This window comes from Rhodnius prolixus, unplaced genomic scaffold (assembly GCF_049639745.1).
Source record: "Rhodnius prolixus isolate KJV_2025 unplaced genomic scaffold, Rpr scaffold_5, whole genome shotgun sequence".
Classification (NCBI taxonomy): Eukaryota; Metazoa; Arthropoda; class Insecta; order Hemiptera; family Reduviidae; genus Rhodnius; species Rhodnius prolixus.
The window spans coordinates 37,203,028-37,223,068 of NW_027411624.1; the positions used below are offsets into that span (position 1 = coordinate 37,203,028).

Sequence of the window (20,041 nt, forward strand, 5' to 3'; positions counted from 1 at the left end):
AGAAAGTTCGCTGCGCGGGCCGGGCCGGGTGGGGCGAATATTTGCCTTTCGACCGTCGAAGCGACAACATCTCCATAACCATTACACTACATTAAGATTTTTGGAAGAGAAGTGACAGTAGCAAACTAGACAAGATATGTTTGGAGCGACGAGCGATATACCCCCCTGCATAACTCAAGTCGTACTGAAGAAAATTTGTTTATGTTCCCGTATATATAGAGGACTAGCAGTGCTACCTGGTGGCAAATTTTAGAACTATTTTGTTTATGTTTGGGAGAGGTTACACCTGTCAAATTTGTTTATGTTTACATACGTAAACAACTAGCAGTGCTTCCTAGTGGTCATTTTTAGAACTATGTACTTTCAAACTTTCGTATGCACACTCTCATGACTCTGCCAACCATTTTTTTTTTACATGCACACTCTCATGACTCTTCCGACCATTTTTACTTATTTTTGCGCCCTCTGACTGCTTTTCTTTGAACTATTTTTACGTCTTTCTTAATTTTATTTAATTAATCTATGTATTTATGAATTCTAATAAAATATTAATATATGTAAAAAATAGGATGTCAATAAATAGACTTTTTTAAACAAATTAATGGTTTTTCTTTATTCAGCTCCTAAATAAATACATTTTTTTAGTAATTGATTTATAATAAAAGTTATTAATACATTTTTATTTTATGTATCCCAACATATTATCCATCTTATCTTCATTTGATGTCCAGGATTTGGCAGGTAGTATTCCCAGTATTAGCTATTTTCAGTCTAAAAATCAATATTATTAATTGTAATTTTTTATTTTATAGAGAAATGAATAAAACATGAATTATTTTGAGTTTCATTAAATTTTATTTATAACAAACACTTCAATAAAAATATACACATTCTTTTCTAAGACAAAATAAACAGATCTACGTTAATGACCTACCACTGGGTAGTTTGATTTTAGACAAATCATTAAACCTATTAGGTACATACCTAATACGTTTAATTTTATTTTATACACATATCTTTTCATTATCTTTAACTATTAATGAAAAATAACGTACTGAAAAGTGAAAACATAAACTTACTGCCAGCTGTACATGTTGAATAGTTTCAATTTAGACGAATCATTAAATCTATTATATAGGTATCTAATCCAAACACATATCTTTTTATTATCATAAACTATAATGATAAATAACATACTGAAAAGTGAAAACATGTACGTATTGTAAGCAGTAAGAGTTGAATAGTTTTAATTTAGACAAAACATTCAACCTACTAGGTAGGTATCTAATCCATACAATAACTAACTGTTTATATGTAAAAAGGCAATCTAATCCATACACGTTTACTTTTATTATCATTAACTATTATTGATAAATAACATGCTTAAAACTGAAAACATGTACTTACTATTATCTCTATATGTGTTAAATTGAATGGATGCTTCATCAATGCCATCTTTCAGCCATCTGATTGAATGGAATAGTACAGAATTACAATTAGATTGGCAAATGAAGGCTGAGAAAAGAATGAAAAGTTATTAACAATAAATAGTTTTCATTGTAGCTTACTAATATTGAAAATATATCCTAATTGTAGCTTAAAACAACTGGTTCGATTCATGCAACAATTTTGTGGTAATTCAAACTATATATTGTATATATTAATATCTTCTTATAATTTAAATTGTTTAAGAAAGGATGTTGAAAACATATTTTTATGAAAGTTGCAAGAATAGTTTAAATTTTGACAGATCAATCAACCTATTAGGTAGGTATCTAATACATACACGTATACTTTTATTATCTTACACTAATACTGATAAATCAGATGATTAAAACTAAAAAATTTAATTCTGTTAGCTGTACGTGTTGAATAGTTTGAATTTAGTCAAATCATTCAACCTATTAGGTAGGTATCTAATCCATACAGGTGTACATTTATTATCTTTCACTAATACTGATAAATAACATGCTTAAAACTGAAATATGTGCTTACTGTTATCTCTGTACGTGTAGAATTGAATGGATGCTTCATGAATGCCATCCTTCAGCTATCTGATAGTACAGAATTGCAATTAGATTGGCAAATGAATGCTAAGAAAAAAATGAAAAGTTATTAACAATAAATAGTTTTCATTGTAGCTTACTAATATTGAAAATATATCCAAATAGTAACTTAAAACAACTGGTTCGATTCATGCAACAATTTTGTGGTAATTCAAACTATATATTGTATATATTAATATCTTCTTATAATTTAAATTGTTTACGAAAGGATGTTTAAAACATATTTTTATGGAAGTTGCAAGAATAGTTTAAATTTAGACAGATCAATCAACCTATTGGGTAGGTATCTAATCCATACACGTATACTTTTATTATCTTTCACTAATACAGATAAATAAGATGATTAAAACTAAAAAAATTAATTCTGTTAGCTGTACGTGTTGAATAGTTTGAATTTAGTCAAATCATTCAACCTACTAGGTAGGGATCTAATCCATACAATAACTAACTGTTTATATGTAAAAATGTAATCTAAAGATGAAACTCTAATTCTCATGGTATGCAATTACTTTCATATTCAATTTTCATATAATTCATAGACGTATACTTTTGCTATCATTAACTATTACTGATAAATAACATGCTTAAAACTGAAAACATGTACTTACTATTATCTCTGTACGTGATGAATTGAAAGGATGCGTCATCAAAGCCATCTGATTGAATGAAATAGTACAGAATTACAATTAGAATGCCAAATGAATGCTGAGAAAATAAAGAAAAGTTATTAACAATAAATTGTTTTCACTGTAGCTTACTAATATTGAAAATATATCCTAATTGTAGCTTAAAACAACTGGTTCGATTCATGCAACAATTTTGTGGTAATTCAAACTATATATTGTATATATTAATATCTTCTTATAATTTAAATTGTTTAAGAAAGGATGTTGAAAACATATTTTTATGAAAGTTGCAAGAATAGTTTAAATTTAGACAGATCAATCAACCTATTGGGTAGGTATCTAATCCATACACGTATACTTTTATTATCTTACACTAATACTGATAAATCAGATGATTAAAACTGAAAAAATGTAATTCTGTTAGCTATACGTGTTGAATAGTTTGAATTTAGACAAATGATTCAACCTATTAGGTAGGTATCTAATCCATACACGTATACCTTTGCTAACTTTAACTATTATTGATAAATAACATGCTTAAAACTGAAACATGTACTTACTATTATCTCTGTAAGTGTTGAATTGAATGGATGCTTCATCAATGCCTCCTTCAGCCATCTGATTGAATGGAATAGTACAGAATTACAATTAGATTGGCAAATGAATGCTGAGAAAAGAATGAAAAGTTATTAACAATAAATAGTTTTCATTGTAGCTTACTAATATTGAAAATGTATTAAAATTATGACTTAAAACTACTGGTACGATTCATGCAACAATTTTGTAGTAATTCAAACTATATATTGTATATATTAACATCTTCTTATAATTTAAATTGTTTTCGAAAAGATGTTTAAAACTTTTAAAACATATTTTTATGGAACATGCAAGAATAATTTAAATTTACACAAATCAATCAACCTATTAGGTAGGTATCTAATCCATACACGTATACTTTTGCTATCTTTAACTATTACTGATAAATAACATACTTAAAACTGAAACATGTACTTCTGTTAGCTGTACCATGTTGAATAGTTTCAGTTTAGCCGAACCATTAAACCTATTACATAGTATCTAATCCATACACATATCTTTTTATTATCATAAACCATTAATGATAAATAACATACGGAAAAGTGAAAAAATGTACTTACTTTCAGCAGTAAGAGTAGAATAGTTTGAATTTAGACAAATCATTCAACCTATTAGGTAGGTATCTAATCCATACAGGTTTACTTTTATTATCATTAACTATTATTGATAAATAACATGCTTAAAACTGAAAACATGTACTTACTATTATCTCTATATGTGTTAAATTGAATGGATGGTTCATCAATGCCATCCTTCAGCCATCTGATTGAATGGAATAGTACAGAGTTACAATTAGATTGGCAAATGAATGCTGAGAAAAGAATGAAAAGTTATTAACAATAAATAGTTTTCATTGTAGCTTACTAATATTGAAAATATATCCCAATTGTAGCTTAAAACAACTGGTTCGATTCATGCAACAATTTTGTGGTAATTCAAACTATATATTGTATATATTAATATCTTCTTATAATTTAAATTGTTTAAGAAACGATGTTGAAAACATATTTTTATGAAAGTTGCAAGAATAGTTTAAATTTAGACAGATCAATCAACCTATTGGGTAGGTATCTAATCCATACACGTATACTTTTATTATCTTACACTAATACTGATAAATCAGATGATTAAAACTGAAAAAATGTAATTCTGTTAGCTATACGTGTTGAATAGTTTGAATTTAGACAAATGATTCAACCTATTAGGTAGGTATCTAATCCATACACGTATACCTTTGCTAACTTTAACTATTATTGATAAATAACATGCTTAAAACTGAAACATGTACTTACTATTATCTGTGTAAGTGTTGAATTGAATGGATGCTTCATCAATGCCTCCTTCAGCCATCTGATTGAATGGAATAGTACAGAATTACAATTAGATTGGCAAATGAATGCTGAGAAAAGAATGAAAAGTTATTAACAATAAATAGTTTTCATTGTAGCTTACTAATATTGAAAATGTATTAAAATTATGACTTAAAACTACTGGTACGATTCATGCAACAATTTTGTAGTAATTCAAACTATATATTGTATATATTAACATCTTCTTATAATTTAAATTGTTTTCGAAAAGATGTTTAAAACTTTTAAAACATATTTTTATGGAACTTGCAAGAATAATTTAAATTTACACAAATCAATCAACCTATTAGGTAGGTATCTAATCCATACACGTATACTTTTGCTATCTTTAACTATTACTGATAAATAACATACTTAAAACTGAAACATGTACTTCTGTTAGCTGTACCATGTTGAATAGTTTCAGTTTAGCCGAACCATTAAACCTATTACATAGTATCTAATCCATACACATATCTTTTTATTATCATAAACCATTAATGATAAATAACATACGGAAAAGTGAAAAAATGTACTTACTTTCAGCAGTAAGAGTAGAATAGTTTGAATTTAGACAAATCATTCAACCTATTAGGTAGGTATCTAATCCATACAGGTTTACTTTTATTATCATTAACTATTATTGATAAATAACATGCTTAAAACTGAAAACATGTACTTACTATTATCTCTATATGTGTTAAATTGAATGGATGGTTCATCAATGCCATCCTTCAGCCATCTGATTGAATGGAATAGTACACAGTTACAATTAGATTGGCAAATGAATGCTGAGAAAAGAATGAAAAGTTATTAACAATAAATAGTTTTCATTGTAGCTTACTAATATTGAAAATATATCCTAATTGTAGCTTAAAACAACTGGTTCGATTCATGCAACAATTTTGTGGTAATTCAAACTATATATTGTATATATTAATATCTTCTTATAATTTAAATTGTTTAAGAAAGGATGTTGAAAACATATTTTTATGAAAGTTGCAAGAATAGTTTAAATTTTGACAGATCAATCAACCTATTAGGTAGGTATCTAATACATACACGTATACTTTTATTATCTTACACTAATACTGATAAATAAGATGCTTAAAACTGAAAAAATGTAATTCTGTTAGCCAAACGTGTTGAATAGTTTGAATTTAGACAAATCATTCAACCTATTAGGTAGGTATCTAATCCATACACGTATACCTTTGCTAACTTTAACTATTATTGATAAATAACATGCTTAAAACTGAAACATGTACTTACTATTATCTCTGTAAGTGTTGAATTGAATGGATGCTTCATCAATGCCTCCTTCAGCCATCTGATTGAATGGAATAGTACAGAATTGCAATTAGATTGGCAAATGAATGCTGAGAAAAGAATGAAAAGTTATTAACAATAAATAGTTTTCATTGTAGCTTACTAATATTGAAAATGTATTAAAATTATGACTTAAAACTACTGGTACGATTCATGCAACAATTTTGTAGTAATTCAAACTATATATTGTATATATTAACATCTTCTTATAATTTAAATTGTTTTCGAAAAGATGTTTAAAACTTTTAAAACATATTTTTATGGAACTTGCAAGAATAATTTAAATTTACACAAATCAATCAACCTATTAGGTAGGTATCTAATCCATACACGTATACTTTTGCTATCTTTAACTATTACTGATAAATAACATACTTAAAACTGAAACATGTACTTCTGTTAGCTGTACCATGTTGAATAGTTTCAGTTTAGCCGAACCATTAAACCTATTACATAGTATCTAATCCATACACATATCTTTTTATTATCATAAACCATTAATGATAAATAACATACGGAAAAGTGAAAAAATGTACTTACTTTCAGCAGTAAGAGTAGAATAGTTTGAATTTAGACAAATCATTCAACCTATTAGGTAGGTATCTAATCCATACAGGTTTACTTTTATTATCATTAACTATTATTGATAAATAACATGCTTAAAACTGAAAACATGTACTTACTATTATCTCTATATGTGTTAAATTGAATGGATGGTTCATCAATGCCATCCTTCAGCCATCTGATTGAATGGAATAGTACACAGTTACAATTAGATTGGCAAATGAATGCTGAGAAAAGAATGAAAAGTTATTAACAATAAATAGTTTTCATTGTAGCTTACTAATATTGAAAATATATCCTAATTGTAGCTTAAAACAACTGGTTCGATTCATGCAACAATTTTGTGGTAATTCAAACTATATATTGTATATATTAATATCTTCTTATAATTTAAATTGTTTAAGAAAGGATGTTGAAAACATATTTTTATGAAAGTTGCAAGAATAGTTTAAATTTTGACAGATCAATCAACCTATTAGGTAGGTATCTAATACATACACGTATACTTTTATTATCTTACACTAATACTGATAAATAAGATGCTTAAAACTGAAAAAATGTAATTCTGTTAGCCAAACGTGTTGAATAGTTTGAATTTAGACAAATCATTCAACCTATTAGGTAGGTATCTAATCCATACACGTATACCTTTGCTAACTTTAACTATTATTGATAAATAACATGCTTAAAACTGAAACATGTACTTACTATTATCTCTGTAAGTGTTGAATTGAATGGATGCTTCATCAATGCCTCCTTCAGCCATCTGATTGAATGGAATAGTACAGAATTGCAATTAGATTGGCAAATGAATGCTGAGAAAAGAATGAAAAGTTATTAACAATAAATAGTTTTCATTGTAGCTTACTAATATTGAAAATGTATTAAAATTATGACTTAAAACTACTGGTACGATTCATGCAACAATTTTGTAGTAATTCAAACTATATATTGTATATATTAACATCTTCTTATAATTTAAATTGTTTTCGAAAAGATGTTTAAAACTTTTAAAACATATTTTTATGGAACTTGCAAGAATAATTTAAATTTACACAAATCAATCAACCTATTAGGTAGGTATCTAATCCATACACGTATACTTTTGCTATCCTTAACTATTACTGATAAATAACATACTTAAAACTGAAACATGTACTTCTGTTAGCTGTACCATGTTGAATAGTTTTAATTTAGCCGAATCATTAAACCTATTACATAGTATCTAATCCATACACATATCTTTTTATTATCATAAACCATTAATGATAAATAACATACGGAAAAGTGAAAAAATGTACTTACTTTCAGCAGTAAGAGTAGAATAGTTTGAATTTAGACAAATCATTCAACCTATTAGGTAGGTATCTAATCCATACAGGTTTACTTTTATTATCATTAACTATTATTGATAAATAACATGCTTAAAACTGAAAACATGTACTTACTATTATCTCTATATGTGTTAAATTGAATGGATGCTTCATCAATGCCATCCTTCAGCCATCTGATTGAATGGAATAGTACAGAGTTACAATTAGATTGGCAAATGAATGCTGAGAAAAGAATGAAAAGTTATTAACAATAAATAGTTTTCATTGTAGCTTACTAATATTGAAAATATATCCTAATTGTAGCTTAAAACAACTGGTTCGATTCATGCAACAATTTTGTGGTAATTCAAACTATATATTGTATATATTAATATCTTCTTATAATTTAAATTGTTTAAGAAACGATGTTGAAAACATATTTTTATGAAAGTTGCAAGAATAGTTTAAATTTTGACAGATCAATCAACCTATTAGGTAGGTATCTAATACATACACGTATACTTTTATTATCTTACACTAATACTGATAAATAAAGTGATTAAAACTAAAAAATTTAATTCTGTTAGCTATACGTGTTGAATAGTTTGAATTTAGTCAAATCATTCAACCTACTAGGTAGGTATCTAATCCATACAGGTGTACTTTTATTATCTTTCACTAATACTGATAAATGACATGCTTAAAACTGAAACATGTACTTACTATTATCGCTGTACATGTTGAATTGAATGGGTGCTTCATCAATGCCATCCTTCAGCCATCTGATTGAATGGAATAGTACAGAATTACAATTAGATTGGCAAATGAAGGCTGAGAAAAGAATGAAAAGTTATTAACAATAAATAGTTTTCATTGTAGCTTACTAATATTGAAAATGTATTAAAATTATGACTTAAAACTACTGGTACGATTCATGCAACAATTTTGTAGTAATTCAAACTATATATTGTATATATTAACATCTTCTTATAATTTAAATTGTTTTCGAAAAGATGTTTAAAACTTTTAAAACATATTTTTATGGAACTTGCAAGAATAATTTAAATTTACACAAATCAATCAACCTATTAGGTAGGTATCTAATCCATACACGTATACTTTTGCTATCTTTAACTATTACTGATAAATAACATACTTAAAACTGAAACATGTACTTCTGTTAGCTGTACCATGTTGAATAGTTTTAATTTAGCCGAATCATTAAACCTATTACATAGTATCTAATCCATACACATATCTTTTTATTATCATAAACCATTAATGATAAATAACATACGGAAAAGTGAAAAAATGTACTTACTTTCAGCAGTAAGAGTAGAATAGTTTGAATTTAGACAAATCATTCAACCTATTAGGTAGGTATCTAATCCATACAGGTTTACTTTTATTATCATTAACTATTATTGATAAATAACATGCTTAAAACTGAAAACATGTACTTACTATTATCTCTATATGTGTTAAATTGAATGGATGCTTCATCAATGCCATCCTTCAGCCATCTGATTGAATGGAATAGTACAGAATTACAATTAGATTGGCAAATGAAGGCTGAGAAAAGAACGAAAAGTTATTAACAATAAACAGTTTTCATTGTAGCTTACTAATATTGAAAATATATCCTAATTGTAGCTTAAAACAACTGGTTCGATTCATGCAACAATTTTGTGGTAATTAAAACTATATATTGTATATATTAATATCTTCTTATAATTTAAATTGTTTAAGAAAGGATGTTGAAAACATCTTTTTATGTAAGTTGCAAGAATAGTTTAAATTTTGACAGATCAATCAACCTATTAGGTAGGTATCTAATACATACACGTATACTTTTATTATCTTACACTAATACTGATAAATCAGATGATTAAAACTAAAAAAATTAATTCTGTTAGCTGTACGTGTTGAATAGTTTGAATTTAGTCAAATCATTCAACCTACTAGGTAGGTATCTAATCCATACAGGTGTACATTTATTATCTTTCACTAATACTGTTAAATAACATGCTCAAAACTGAAATATGTGCTTACTGTTATCTCTGTACGTGTTGAATTGTATGGATGCTTCATGAATGCCATCCTTCAGCTATCTGATAGTACAGAATTGCAATTAGATTGGCAAATGAATGCTGAGAAAAGAATGAAAAGTTATTAACAATAAATAGTTTTCATTGTAGCTTACTAATATTGAAAATATATCCTAATTGTAGCTTAAAACAACTGGTTCGATTCATGCAACAATTTTGTGGTAATTAAAACTATATATTGTATATATTAATATCTTCTTATAATTTAAATTGTTTACGAAAGGATGTTTAAAACATATTTTTATGGAAGTTACAAGAATAGTTTAAATTTAGACAGATCAATCAACCTATTGGGTAGGTATCTAATCCATACACGTATACTTTTATTATCTTTCACTAATACAGATAAATAAGATGATTAAAACTAAAAAAATTAATTCTGTTAGCTGTACGTGTTGAATAGTTTGAATTTAGTCAAATCATTCAACCTACTAGGTAGGTATCTAATCCATACAATAACTAACTGTTTATATGTAAAAATGTAATCTAAAGATGAAACTCTAATTCTCATGGTATGCAATTACTTTCATATTCAATTTTCATATAATTCATAGACGTATACTTTTGCTATCATTAACTATTACTGATAAATAACATGCTTAAAACTGAAAACATGTACTTACTATTATCTCTGTACGTGATGAATTGAAAGGATGCGTCATCAAAGCCATCTGATTGAATGAAATAGTACAGAATTACAATTAGAATGCCAAATGAATGCTGAGAAAATAAAGACAAGTTATTAACAAAAAATTGTTTTCATTGTAGCTTACTAATATTAAAAATGTATTCACATTATAACTTAAAACAGCTGGTACGATTCATGCAACAATTTTGTGGTAATTCAAACTATATATTGTATATATTAACATCTTCTTATAATTTAAATTGTTTAAGAAAGGATGTTGAAAACATATTTTTATGAAAGTTGCAAGAATAGTTTAAATTTAGACAAATCAATCAACCTATTAGGTAGGTATCTAATACATACACGTATACTTTTATTATCTTACACTAATACTGATAAATAAGATGCTTAAAACTGAAAAAATGTAATTCTGTTAGCTATACGTGCTGAATAGTTTGAATTTAGACAAATCATTCAACCTATTAGGTAGGTATCTAATCCATACACGTATACCTTTGCTATCTTTAACTATTATTGATAAATAACATGCTTAAAACTGAAACATGTACTTACTATTATCTCTGTAAGTGTTGAATTGAATGGATGCTTCATCAATGCCTCCTTCAGCCATCTGATTGAATGGAATAGTACAGAATTGCAATTAGATTGGCAAATGAATGCTGAGAAAAGAATGAAAAGTTATTAACAATAAATAGTTTTCATTGTAGCTTACTAATATTGAAAATGTATTAAAATTATGACTTAAAACTACTGGTACGATTCATGCAACAATTTTGTAGTAATTCAAACTATATATTGTATATATTAACATCTTCTTATAATTTAAATTGTTTTCGAAAAGATGTTTAAAACTTTTAAAACATATTTTTATGGAACTTGCAAGAATAATTTAAATTTACACAAATCAATCAACCTATTAGGTAGGTATCTAATCCATACACGTATACTTTTGCTATCTTTAACTATTACTGATAAATAACATACTTAAAACTGAAACATGTACTTCTGTTAGCTGTACCATGTTGAATAGTTTCAGTTTAGCCGAACCATTAAACCTATTACATAGTATCTAATCCATACACATATCTTTTTATTATCATAAACCATTAATGATAAATAACATACGGAAAAGTGAAAAAATGTACTTACTTTCAGCAGTAAGAGTAGAATAGTTTGAATTTAGACAAATCATTCAACCTATTAGGTAGGTATCTAATCCATACAGGTTTACTTTTATTATCATTAACTATTATTGATAAATAACATGCTTAAAACTGAAAACATGTACTTACTATTATCTCTATATGTGTTAAATTGAATGGATGGTTCATCAATGCCATCCTTCAGCCATCTGATTGAATGGAATAGTACAGAGTTACAATTAGATTGGCAAATGAATGCTGAGAAAAGAATGAAAAGTTATTAACAATAAATAGTTTTCATTGTAGCTTACTAATATTGAAAATATATCCTAATTGTAGCTTAAAACAACTGGTTCGATTCATGCAACAATTTTGTGGTAATTCAAACTATATATTGTATATATTAATATCTTCTTATAATTTAAATTGTTTAAGAAACGATGTTGAAAACATATTTTTATGAAAGTTGCAAGAATAGTTTAAATTTAGACAGATCAATCAACCTATTGGGTAGGTATCTAATCCATACACGTATACTTTTATTATCTTACACTAATACTGATAAATCAGATGATTAAAACTGAAAAAATGTAATTCTGTTAGCTATACGTGTTGAATAGTTTGAATTTAGACAAATGATTCAACCTATTAGGTAGGTATCTAATCCATACACGTATACCTTTGCTAACTTTAACTATTATTGATAAATAACATGCTTAAAACTGAAACATGTACTTACTATTATCTCTGTAAGTGTTGAATTGAATGGATGCTTCATCAATGCCTCCTTCAGCCATCTGATTGAATGGAATAGTACAGAATTACAATTAGATTGGCAAATGAATGCTGAGAAAAGAATGAAAAGTTATTAACAATAAATAGTTTTCATTGTAGCTTACTAATATTGAAAATGTATTAAAATTATGACTTAAAACTACTGGTACGATTCATGCAACAATTTTGTAGTAATTCAAACTATATATTGTATATATTAACATCTTCTTATAATTTAAATTGTTTTCGAAAAGATGTTTAAAACTTTTAAAACATATTTTTATGGAACTTGCAAGAATAATTTAAATTTACACAAATCAATCAACCTATTAGGTAGGTATCTAATCCATACACGTATACTTTTGCTATCTTTAACTATTACTGATAAATAACATACTTAAAACTGAAACATGTACTTCTGTTAGCTGTACCATGTTGAATAGTTTCAGTTTAGCCGAACCATTAAACCTATTACATAGTATCTAATCCATACACATATCTTTTTATTATCATAAACCATTAATGATAAATAACATACGGAAAAGTGAAAAAATGTACTTACTTTCAGCAGTAAGAGTAGAATAGTTTGAATTTAGACAAATCATTCAACCTATTAGGTAGGTATCTAATCCATACAGGTTTACTTTTATTATCATTAACTATTATTGATAAATAACATGCTTAAAACTGAAAACATGTACTTACTATTATCTCTATATGTGTTAAATTGAATGGATGGTTCATCAATGCCATCCTTCAGCCATCTGATTGAATGGAATAGTACAGAGTTACAATTAGATTGGCAAATGAATGCTGAGAAAAGAATGAAAAGTTATTAACAATAAATAGTTTTCATTGTAGCTTACTAATATTGAAAATATATCCTAATTGTAGCTTAAAACAACTGGTTCGATTCATGCAACAATTTTGTGGTAATTCAAACTATATATTGTATATATTAATATCTTCTTATAATTTAAATTGTTTAAGAAAGGATGTTGAAAACATATTTTTATGAAAGTTGCAAGAATAGTTTAAATTTTGACAGATCAATCAACCTATTAGGTAGGTATCTAATACATACACGTATACTTTTATTATCTTACACTAATACTGATAAATAAGATGCTTAAAACTGAAAAAATGTAATTCTGTTAGCCAAACGTGTTGAATAGTTTGAATTTAGACAAATCATTCAACCTATTAGGTAGGTATCTAATCCATACACGTATACCTTTGCTAACTTTAACTATTATTGATAAATAACATGCTTAAAACTGAAACATGTACTTACTATTATCTCTGTAAGTGTTGAATTGAATGGATGCTTCATCAATGCCTCCTTCAGCCATCTGATTGAATGGAATAGTACAGAATTGCAATTAGATTGGCAAGTGAATGCTGAGAAAAGAATGAAAAGTTATTAACAATAAATAGTTTTCATTGTAGCTTACTAATATTGAAAATGTATTAAAATTATGACTTAAAACTACTGGTACGATTCATGCAACAATTTTGTAGTAATTCAAACTATATATTGTATATATTAACATCTTCTTATAATTTAAATTGTTTTCGAAAAGATGTTTAAAACTTTTAAAACATATTTTTATGGAACTTGCAAGAATAATTTAAATTTACACAAATCAATCAACCTATTAGGTAGGTATCTAATCCATACACGTATACTTTTGCTATCCTTAACTATTACTGATAAATAACATACTTAAAACTGAAACATGTACTTCTGTTTGCTGTACCATGTTGAATAGTTTTAATTTAGCCGAATCATTAAACCTATTACATAGTATCTAATCCATACACATATCTTTTTATTATCATAAACCATTAATGATAAATAACATACGGAAAAGTGAAAAAATGTACTTACTTTCAGCAGTAAGAGTAGAATAGTTTGAATTTAGACAAATCATTCAACCTATTAGGTAGGTATCTAATCCATACACGTATACTTTTGCTATCTTTAACTATTACTGATAAATAACATACTTAAAACTGAAACATGTACTTCTGTTAGCTGTACCATGTTGAATAGTTTTAATTTAGCCGAATCATTAAACCTATTACATAGTATCTAATCCATACACATATCTTTTTATTATCATAAACCATTAATGATAAATAACATACGGAAAAGTGAAAAAATGTACTTACTTTCAGCAGTAAGAGTAGAATAGTTTGAATTTAGACAGATCATTCAACCTATTAGGTAGGTATCTAATCCATACACGTATACTTTTGCTATCTTTAACTATTACTGATAAATAACATACTTAAAACTGAAACATGTACTTCTGTTAGCTGTACCATGTTGAATAGTTTTAATTTAGCCGAATCATTAAACCTATTACATAGTATCTAATCCATACACATATCTTTTTATTATCATAAACCATTAATGATAAATAACATACGGAAAAGTGAAAAAATGTACTTACATTCAGCAGTAAGAGTAGAATAGTTTGAATTTAGACAAATCATTCAACCTATTAGGTAGGTATCTAATCCATACAGGTTTACTTTTATTATCATTAACTATTATTGATAAATAACATGCTTAAAACTGAAAACATGTACTTACTATTATCTCTATATGTGTTAAATTGAATGGATGCTTCATCAATGCCATCCTTCAGCCATCTGATTGAATGGAATAGTACAGAGTTACAATTAGATTGGCAAATGAATGCTGAGAAAAGAATGAAAAGTTATTAACAATAAATAGTTTTCATTGTAGCTTACTAATATTGAAAATATATCCTAATTGTAGCTTAAAACAACTGGTTCGATTCATGCAACAATTTTGTGGTAATTCAAACTATATATTGTATATATTAATATCTTCTTATAATTTAAATTGTTTACGAAAGGATGTTTAAAACATATTTTTATGGAAGTTACAAGAATAGTTTAAATTTAGACAGATCAATCAACCTATTGGGTAGGTATCTAATCCATACACGTATACTTTTATTATCTTTCACTAATACAGATAAATAAGATGATTAAAACTAAAAAAATTAATTCTGTTAGCTGTACGTGTTGAATAGTTTGAATTTAGTCAAATCATTCAACCTACTAGGTAGGTATCTAATCCATACAATAACTAACTGTTTATATGTAAAAATGTAATCTAAAGATGAAACTCTAATTCTCATGGTATGCAATTACTTTCATATTCAATTTTCATATAATTCATAGACGTATACTTTTGCTATCATTAACTATTACTGATAAATAACATGCTTAAAACTGAAAACATGTACTTACTATTATCTCTGTACGTGATGAATTGAAAGGATGCGTCATCAAAGCCATCTGATTGAATGAAATAGTACAGAATTACAATTAGAATGCCAAATGAATGCTGAGAAAATAAAGACAAGTTATTAACAATAAATTGTTTTCATTGTAGCTTACTAATATTAAAAATGTATTCACATTATAACTTAAAACAGCTGGTACGATTCATGCAACAATTTTGTGGTAATTCAAACTATATATTGTATATATTAACATCTTCTTATAATTTAAATTGTTTAAGAAAGGATGTTGAAAACATATTTTTATGAAAGTTGCAAGAATAGTTTAAATTTAGACAAATCAATCAACCTATTAGGTAGGTATCTAATACATACACGTATACTTTTATTATCTTACACTAATACTGATAAATAAGATGCTTAAAACTGAAAAAATGTAATTCTGTTAGCTATACGTGCTGAATAGTTTGAATTTAGACAAATCATTCAACCTATTAGGTAGGTATCTAATCCATACACGTATACCTTTGCTATCTTTAACTATTATTGATAAATAACATGCTTAAAACTGAAACATGTACTTACTATTATCTCTGTAAGTGTTGAATTGAATGGATGCTTCATCAATGCCTCCTTCAGCCATCTGATTGAATGGAATAGTACAGAATTGCAATTAGATTGGCAAATGAATGCTGAGAAAAGAATGAAAAGTTATTAACAATAAATAGTTTTCATTGTAGCTTACTAATATTGAAAATGTATTAAAATTATGACTTAAAACTACTGGTACGATTCATGCAACAATTTTGTAGTAATTCAAACTATATATTGTATATATTAACATCTTCTTATAATTTAAATTGTTTTCGAAAAGATGTTTAAAACTTTTAAAACATATTTTTATGGAACTTGCAAGAATAATTTAAATTTACACAAATCAATCAACCTATTAGGTAGGTATCTAATCCATACACGTATACTTTTGCTATCTTTAACTATTACTGATAAATAACATACTTAAAACTGAAACATGTACTTCTGTTAGCTGTACCATGTTGAATAGTTTCAATTTAGCCGAATCATTAAACCTATTACATAGTATCTAATCCATACACATATCTTTTTATTATCATAAACCATTAATGATAAATAACATACGGAAAAGTGAAAAAATGTACTTACATTCAGCAGTAAGAGTAGAATAGTTTGAATTTAGACAAATCATTCAACCTATTAGGTAGGTATCTAATCCATACAGGTTTACTTTTATTATCATTAACTATTATTGATAAATAACATGCTTAAAACTGAAAACATATACTTACTATTATCTCTATATGTGTTAAATTGAATGGATGGTTCATCAATGCCATCCTTCAGCCATCTGATTGAATGGAATAGTACAGAGTTACAATTAGATTGGCAAATGAATGCTGAGAAAAGAATGAAAAGTTATTAACAATAAATAGTTTTCATTGTAGCTTACTAATATTGAAAATATATCTTAATTGTAGCTTAAAACAACTGGTTCGATTCATGCAACAATTTTGTGGTAATTCAAACTATATATTGTATATATTAATATGTTCTTATAATTTAAATTGTTTAAGAAAGGATGTTAAAAACATATTTTTATGAAAGTTGCAAGAATAGTTTAAATTTTGACAGATCAATCAACCTATTAGGTAGGTATCTAATACATACACGTATACTTTTATTATCTTACACTAATACTGATAAATAAAATGATTAAAACTAAAAAATTTAATTCTGTTAGCTATACTTGTTGAATAGTTTGAATTTAGTCAAATCATTCAACCTACTAGGTAGGTATCTAATCCATACAGGTGTACTTTTATTATCTTTCACTAATACTGATAAATAACATGCTTAAAACTGAAACATGTACTTACTATTATCGCTGTACATGTTGAATTGAATGGATGCTTCATCAATGCCATCCTTCAGCTATCTGATAGTACAGAATTGCAATTAGATTGGCAAATGAATGCTAAGAAAAGAATGAAAAGTTATTAACAATAAATAGTTTTCATTGTAGCTTACTAATATTGAAAATATATCCAAATAGTAACTTAAAACAACTGGTTCGATTCATGCAACAATTTTGTGGTAATTCAAACTATATATTGTATATATTAATATCTTCTTATAATTTAAATTGTTTACGAAAGGATGTTTAAAACATATTTTTATGGAAGTTGCAAGAATAGTTTAAATTTAGACAGATCAATCAACCTATTGGGTAGGTATCTAATCCATACAGGTTTACTTTTATTATCATTAACTATTATTGATAAATAACATGCTTAAAACTGAAAACATGTACTTACTATTATCTCTATATGTGTTAAATTGAATGGATGGTTCATCAATGCCATCCTTCAGCCATCTGATTGAATGAAATAGTACAGAATTACAATTAGAATGCCAAATGAATGCTGAGAAAATAAAGAAAAGTTATTAACAATAAATAGTTTTCATTGTAGCTTACTAATAATACAAATGTATTCAAATTATAACTTAAAAAAACTGATACGATTCATGCAACAATTTTGTTGTAATTCAAACTATATATTGTATATATTAACATCTTCTTATAATTTAAATTGTTTACGAAAGGATGTTTAAAACATATTTTTATTAATGTTGCAAGAATAGTTTAAATTTAGACAGATCAATTAACCTATTAGGTAGGTATCTAATCCATACAGGTATACTTTTGCTATCTTTAACTATGATTGATAAATAATATGCTTAAAACTGAAACATGTACTTACTATTATCTCTGTAAGTGTTGAATTGAATGGATGCCTCATCAAAGCCATCTGATTGAATGAAATAGTACAGAATTACAATTAGAATGCCAAATGAATGCTGAGAAAATAAAGAAAAGTTATTAACAATAAATAGTTTTCATTGTAGCTTACTAATAATACAAATGTATTCAAATTATAACTTAAAAAAACTGATACGATTCATGCAACAATTTTGTTGTAATTCAAACTATATATTGTATATATTAACATCTTCTTATAATTTAAATTGTTTACGAAAGGATGTTTAAAACATATTTTTATTAATGTTGCAAGAATAGTTTAAATTTAGACAGATCAATCAACCTATTAGGTAGGTATCTAATCCATACAGGTATACTTTTGCTATCTTTAACTATTATTGATAAATAACATGCTTAAAACTGAAACATGTACTTACTATTATCTCTGTAAGTGTTGAATTGAATGGATGCTTCATCAATGCCTCCTTCAGCCATCTGATTGAATGAAATAGTACAGAATTACAATTAGAATGCCAAATGAATGCTGAGAAAATAAAGAAAAGTTATTAACAATAAATAGTTTTCATTGTAGCTTACTAGTAATACAAATGTATTCAAATTATAACTTAAAAAAACTGATACGATTCATGCAACAATTTTGTTGTAATTCAAACTATATATTGTATATATTAACATCTTCTTATAATTTAAATTGTTTACGAAAGGATGTTTAAAACATATTTTTATTAATGTTGCAAGAATAGTTTAAATTTAGACAGATCAATCAACCTATTAGGTAGGTATCTAATCCATACAGGTATACTTTTGCTATCTTTAACTATTATTGATAAATAACATGCTTAAAACTGAAACATGTACTTACTATTATCTCTGTAAGTGTTGAATTGAATGGATGCTTCATCAATGCCTCCTTCAGCCATCTGATTGAATGGAATAGTACAGAATTACAATTAGATTGGCAACTGAATGCTGAGAATATAAAGAAAAGTTATTAACAATAAATAGTTTTCATTGTAGCTTACTAATATTGAAAATGTATTAAAATTATGACTTAAAACTACTGGTACGATTCATGCAACGATTTTGTCTTAATTCAAATTATATATTTATTATATATATTAACATCTTCTTATAATTTAAATTGTTTACGAAAGGATGTGTAAAACATATTTTTATTAATGTTGCAAGAATAGTTTAAATTTAGACAGATCAATCAACCTATTAGGTAGGTATCTAATCCATACAGGTATACTTTTGCTATCTTTAACTATTATTGATAAATAACATGCTTAAAACTGAAACATGTACTTACTATTATCTCTGTAAGTGTTGAATTGAATGGATGCTTCATCAATGCCTCCTTCAGCCATCTGATTGAATGGAATAGTACAGAATTACAATTAGAATGCCAAATGAATGCTG

The 20,041-nt window shown here is 26.5% G+C and overlaps 3 protein-coding genes across 7 annotated transcripts in view; all 3 read right to left on the reverse strand.

Moving 5' to 3' along the window:
- Positions 1–585: 585 nt before the first annotated feature.
- LOC141458389 (uncharacterized) lies at positions 586–13,918 on the reverse strand. The gene is made up of 9 exons (XM_074136296.1): positions 13,812–13,918; positions 13,223–13,330; positions 12,483–12,540; positions 11,894–12,001; positions 9,309–9,416; positions 8,568–8,675; positions 7,980–8,087; positions 1,408–1,515; positions 586–771 (listed from the first exon to the last, which is right to left on the reverse strand). The coding sequence occupies exons 2-9, from the start codon at positions 13,268–13,270 to the stop codon at positions 767–769; spliced, it is 651 nt and encodes a 216-aa protein (XP_073992397.1). The 5' UTR covers positions 13,271–13,330; positions 13,812–13,918; the 3' UTR covers positions 586–766.
- Positions 13,812–19,589, reverse strand: LOC141458390 (uncharacterized). Of its 5 annotated transcripts, XM_074136298.1 has the most exons (8): positions 19,482–19,589; positions 19,036–19,142; positions 18,600–18,696; positions 18,153–18,260; positions 17,715–17,812; positions 17,127–17,234; positions 16,387–16,444; positions 15,235–15,856 (listed from the first exon to the last, which is right to left on the reverse strand). In XM_074136298.1, the coding sequence occupies exons 1-5, from the start codon at positions 19,537–19,539 to the stop codon at positions 17,766–17,768; spliced, it is 417 nt and encodes a 138-aa protein (XP_073992399.1). In that variant the 5' UTR covers positions 19,540–19,589; the 3' UTR covers positions 15,235–15,856; positions 16,387–16,444; positions 17,127–17,234; positions 17,715–17,765. The 5 variants fall into 5 exon arrangements, with proteins under 5 accessions (XP_073992401.1, XP_073992402.1, XP_073992398.1 ...); XM_074136300.1 differs by lacking the exons at positions 18,600–18,696; positions 19,036–19,142; positions 19,482–19,589 and adding exons at positions 13,812–13,918; positions 15,120–15,227 and having other exon boundaries at positions 15,809–15,856; positions 16,387–16,493; positions 18,153–18,279; XM_074136301.1 differs by lacking the exons at positions 18,600–18,696; positions 19,036–19,142; positions 19,482–19,589 and adding an exon at positions 13,925–15,227 and having other exon boundaries at positions 15,809–15,856; positions 16,387–16,493; positions 18,153–18,279.
- A 282-nt stretch (positions 19,590–19,871) lies between these two features.
- LOC141458393 (uncharacterized) overlaps positions 19,872–20,041 on the reverse strand; it is a 311,203-nt gene continuing 311,033 nt past the window's right edge. The window contains exon 18 of the mRNA XM_074136305.1: positions 19,872–20,038. Coding sequence (XP_073992406.1) covers positions 19,982–20,038 — 57 coding nt within the window. The 3' untranslated portion in view covers positions 19,872–19,981. The remainder of the gene's footprint in view (positions 20,039–20,041) is intronic.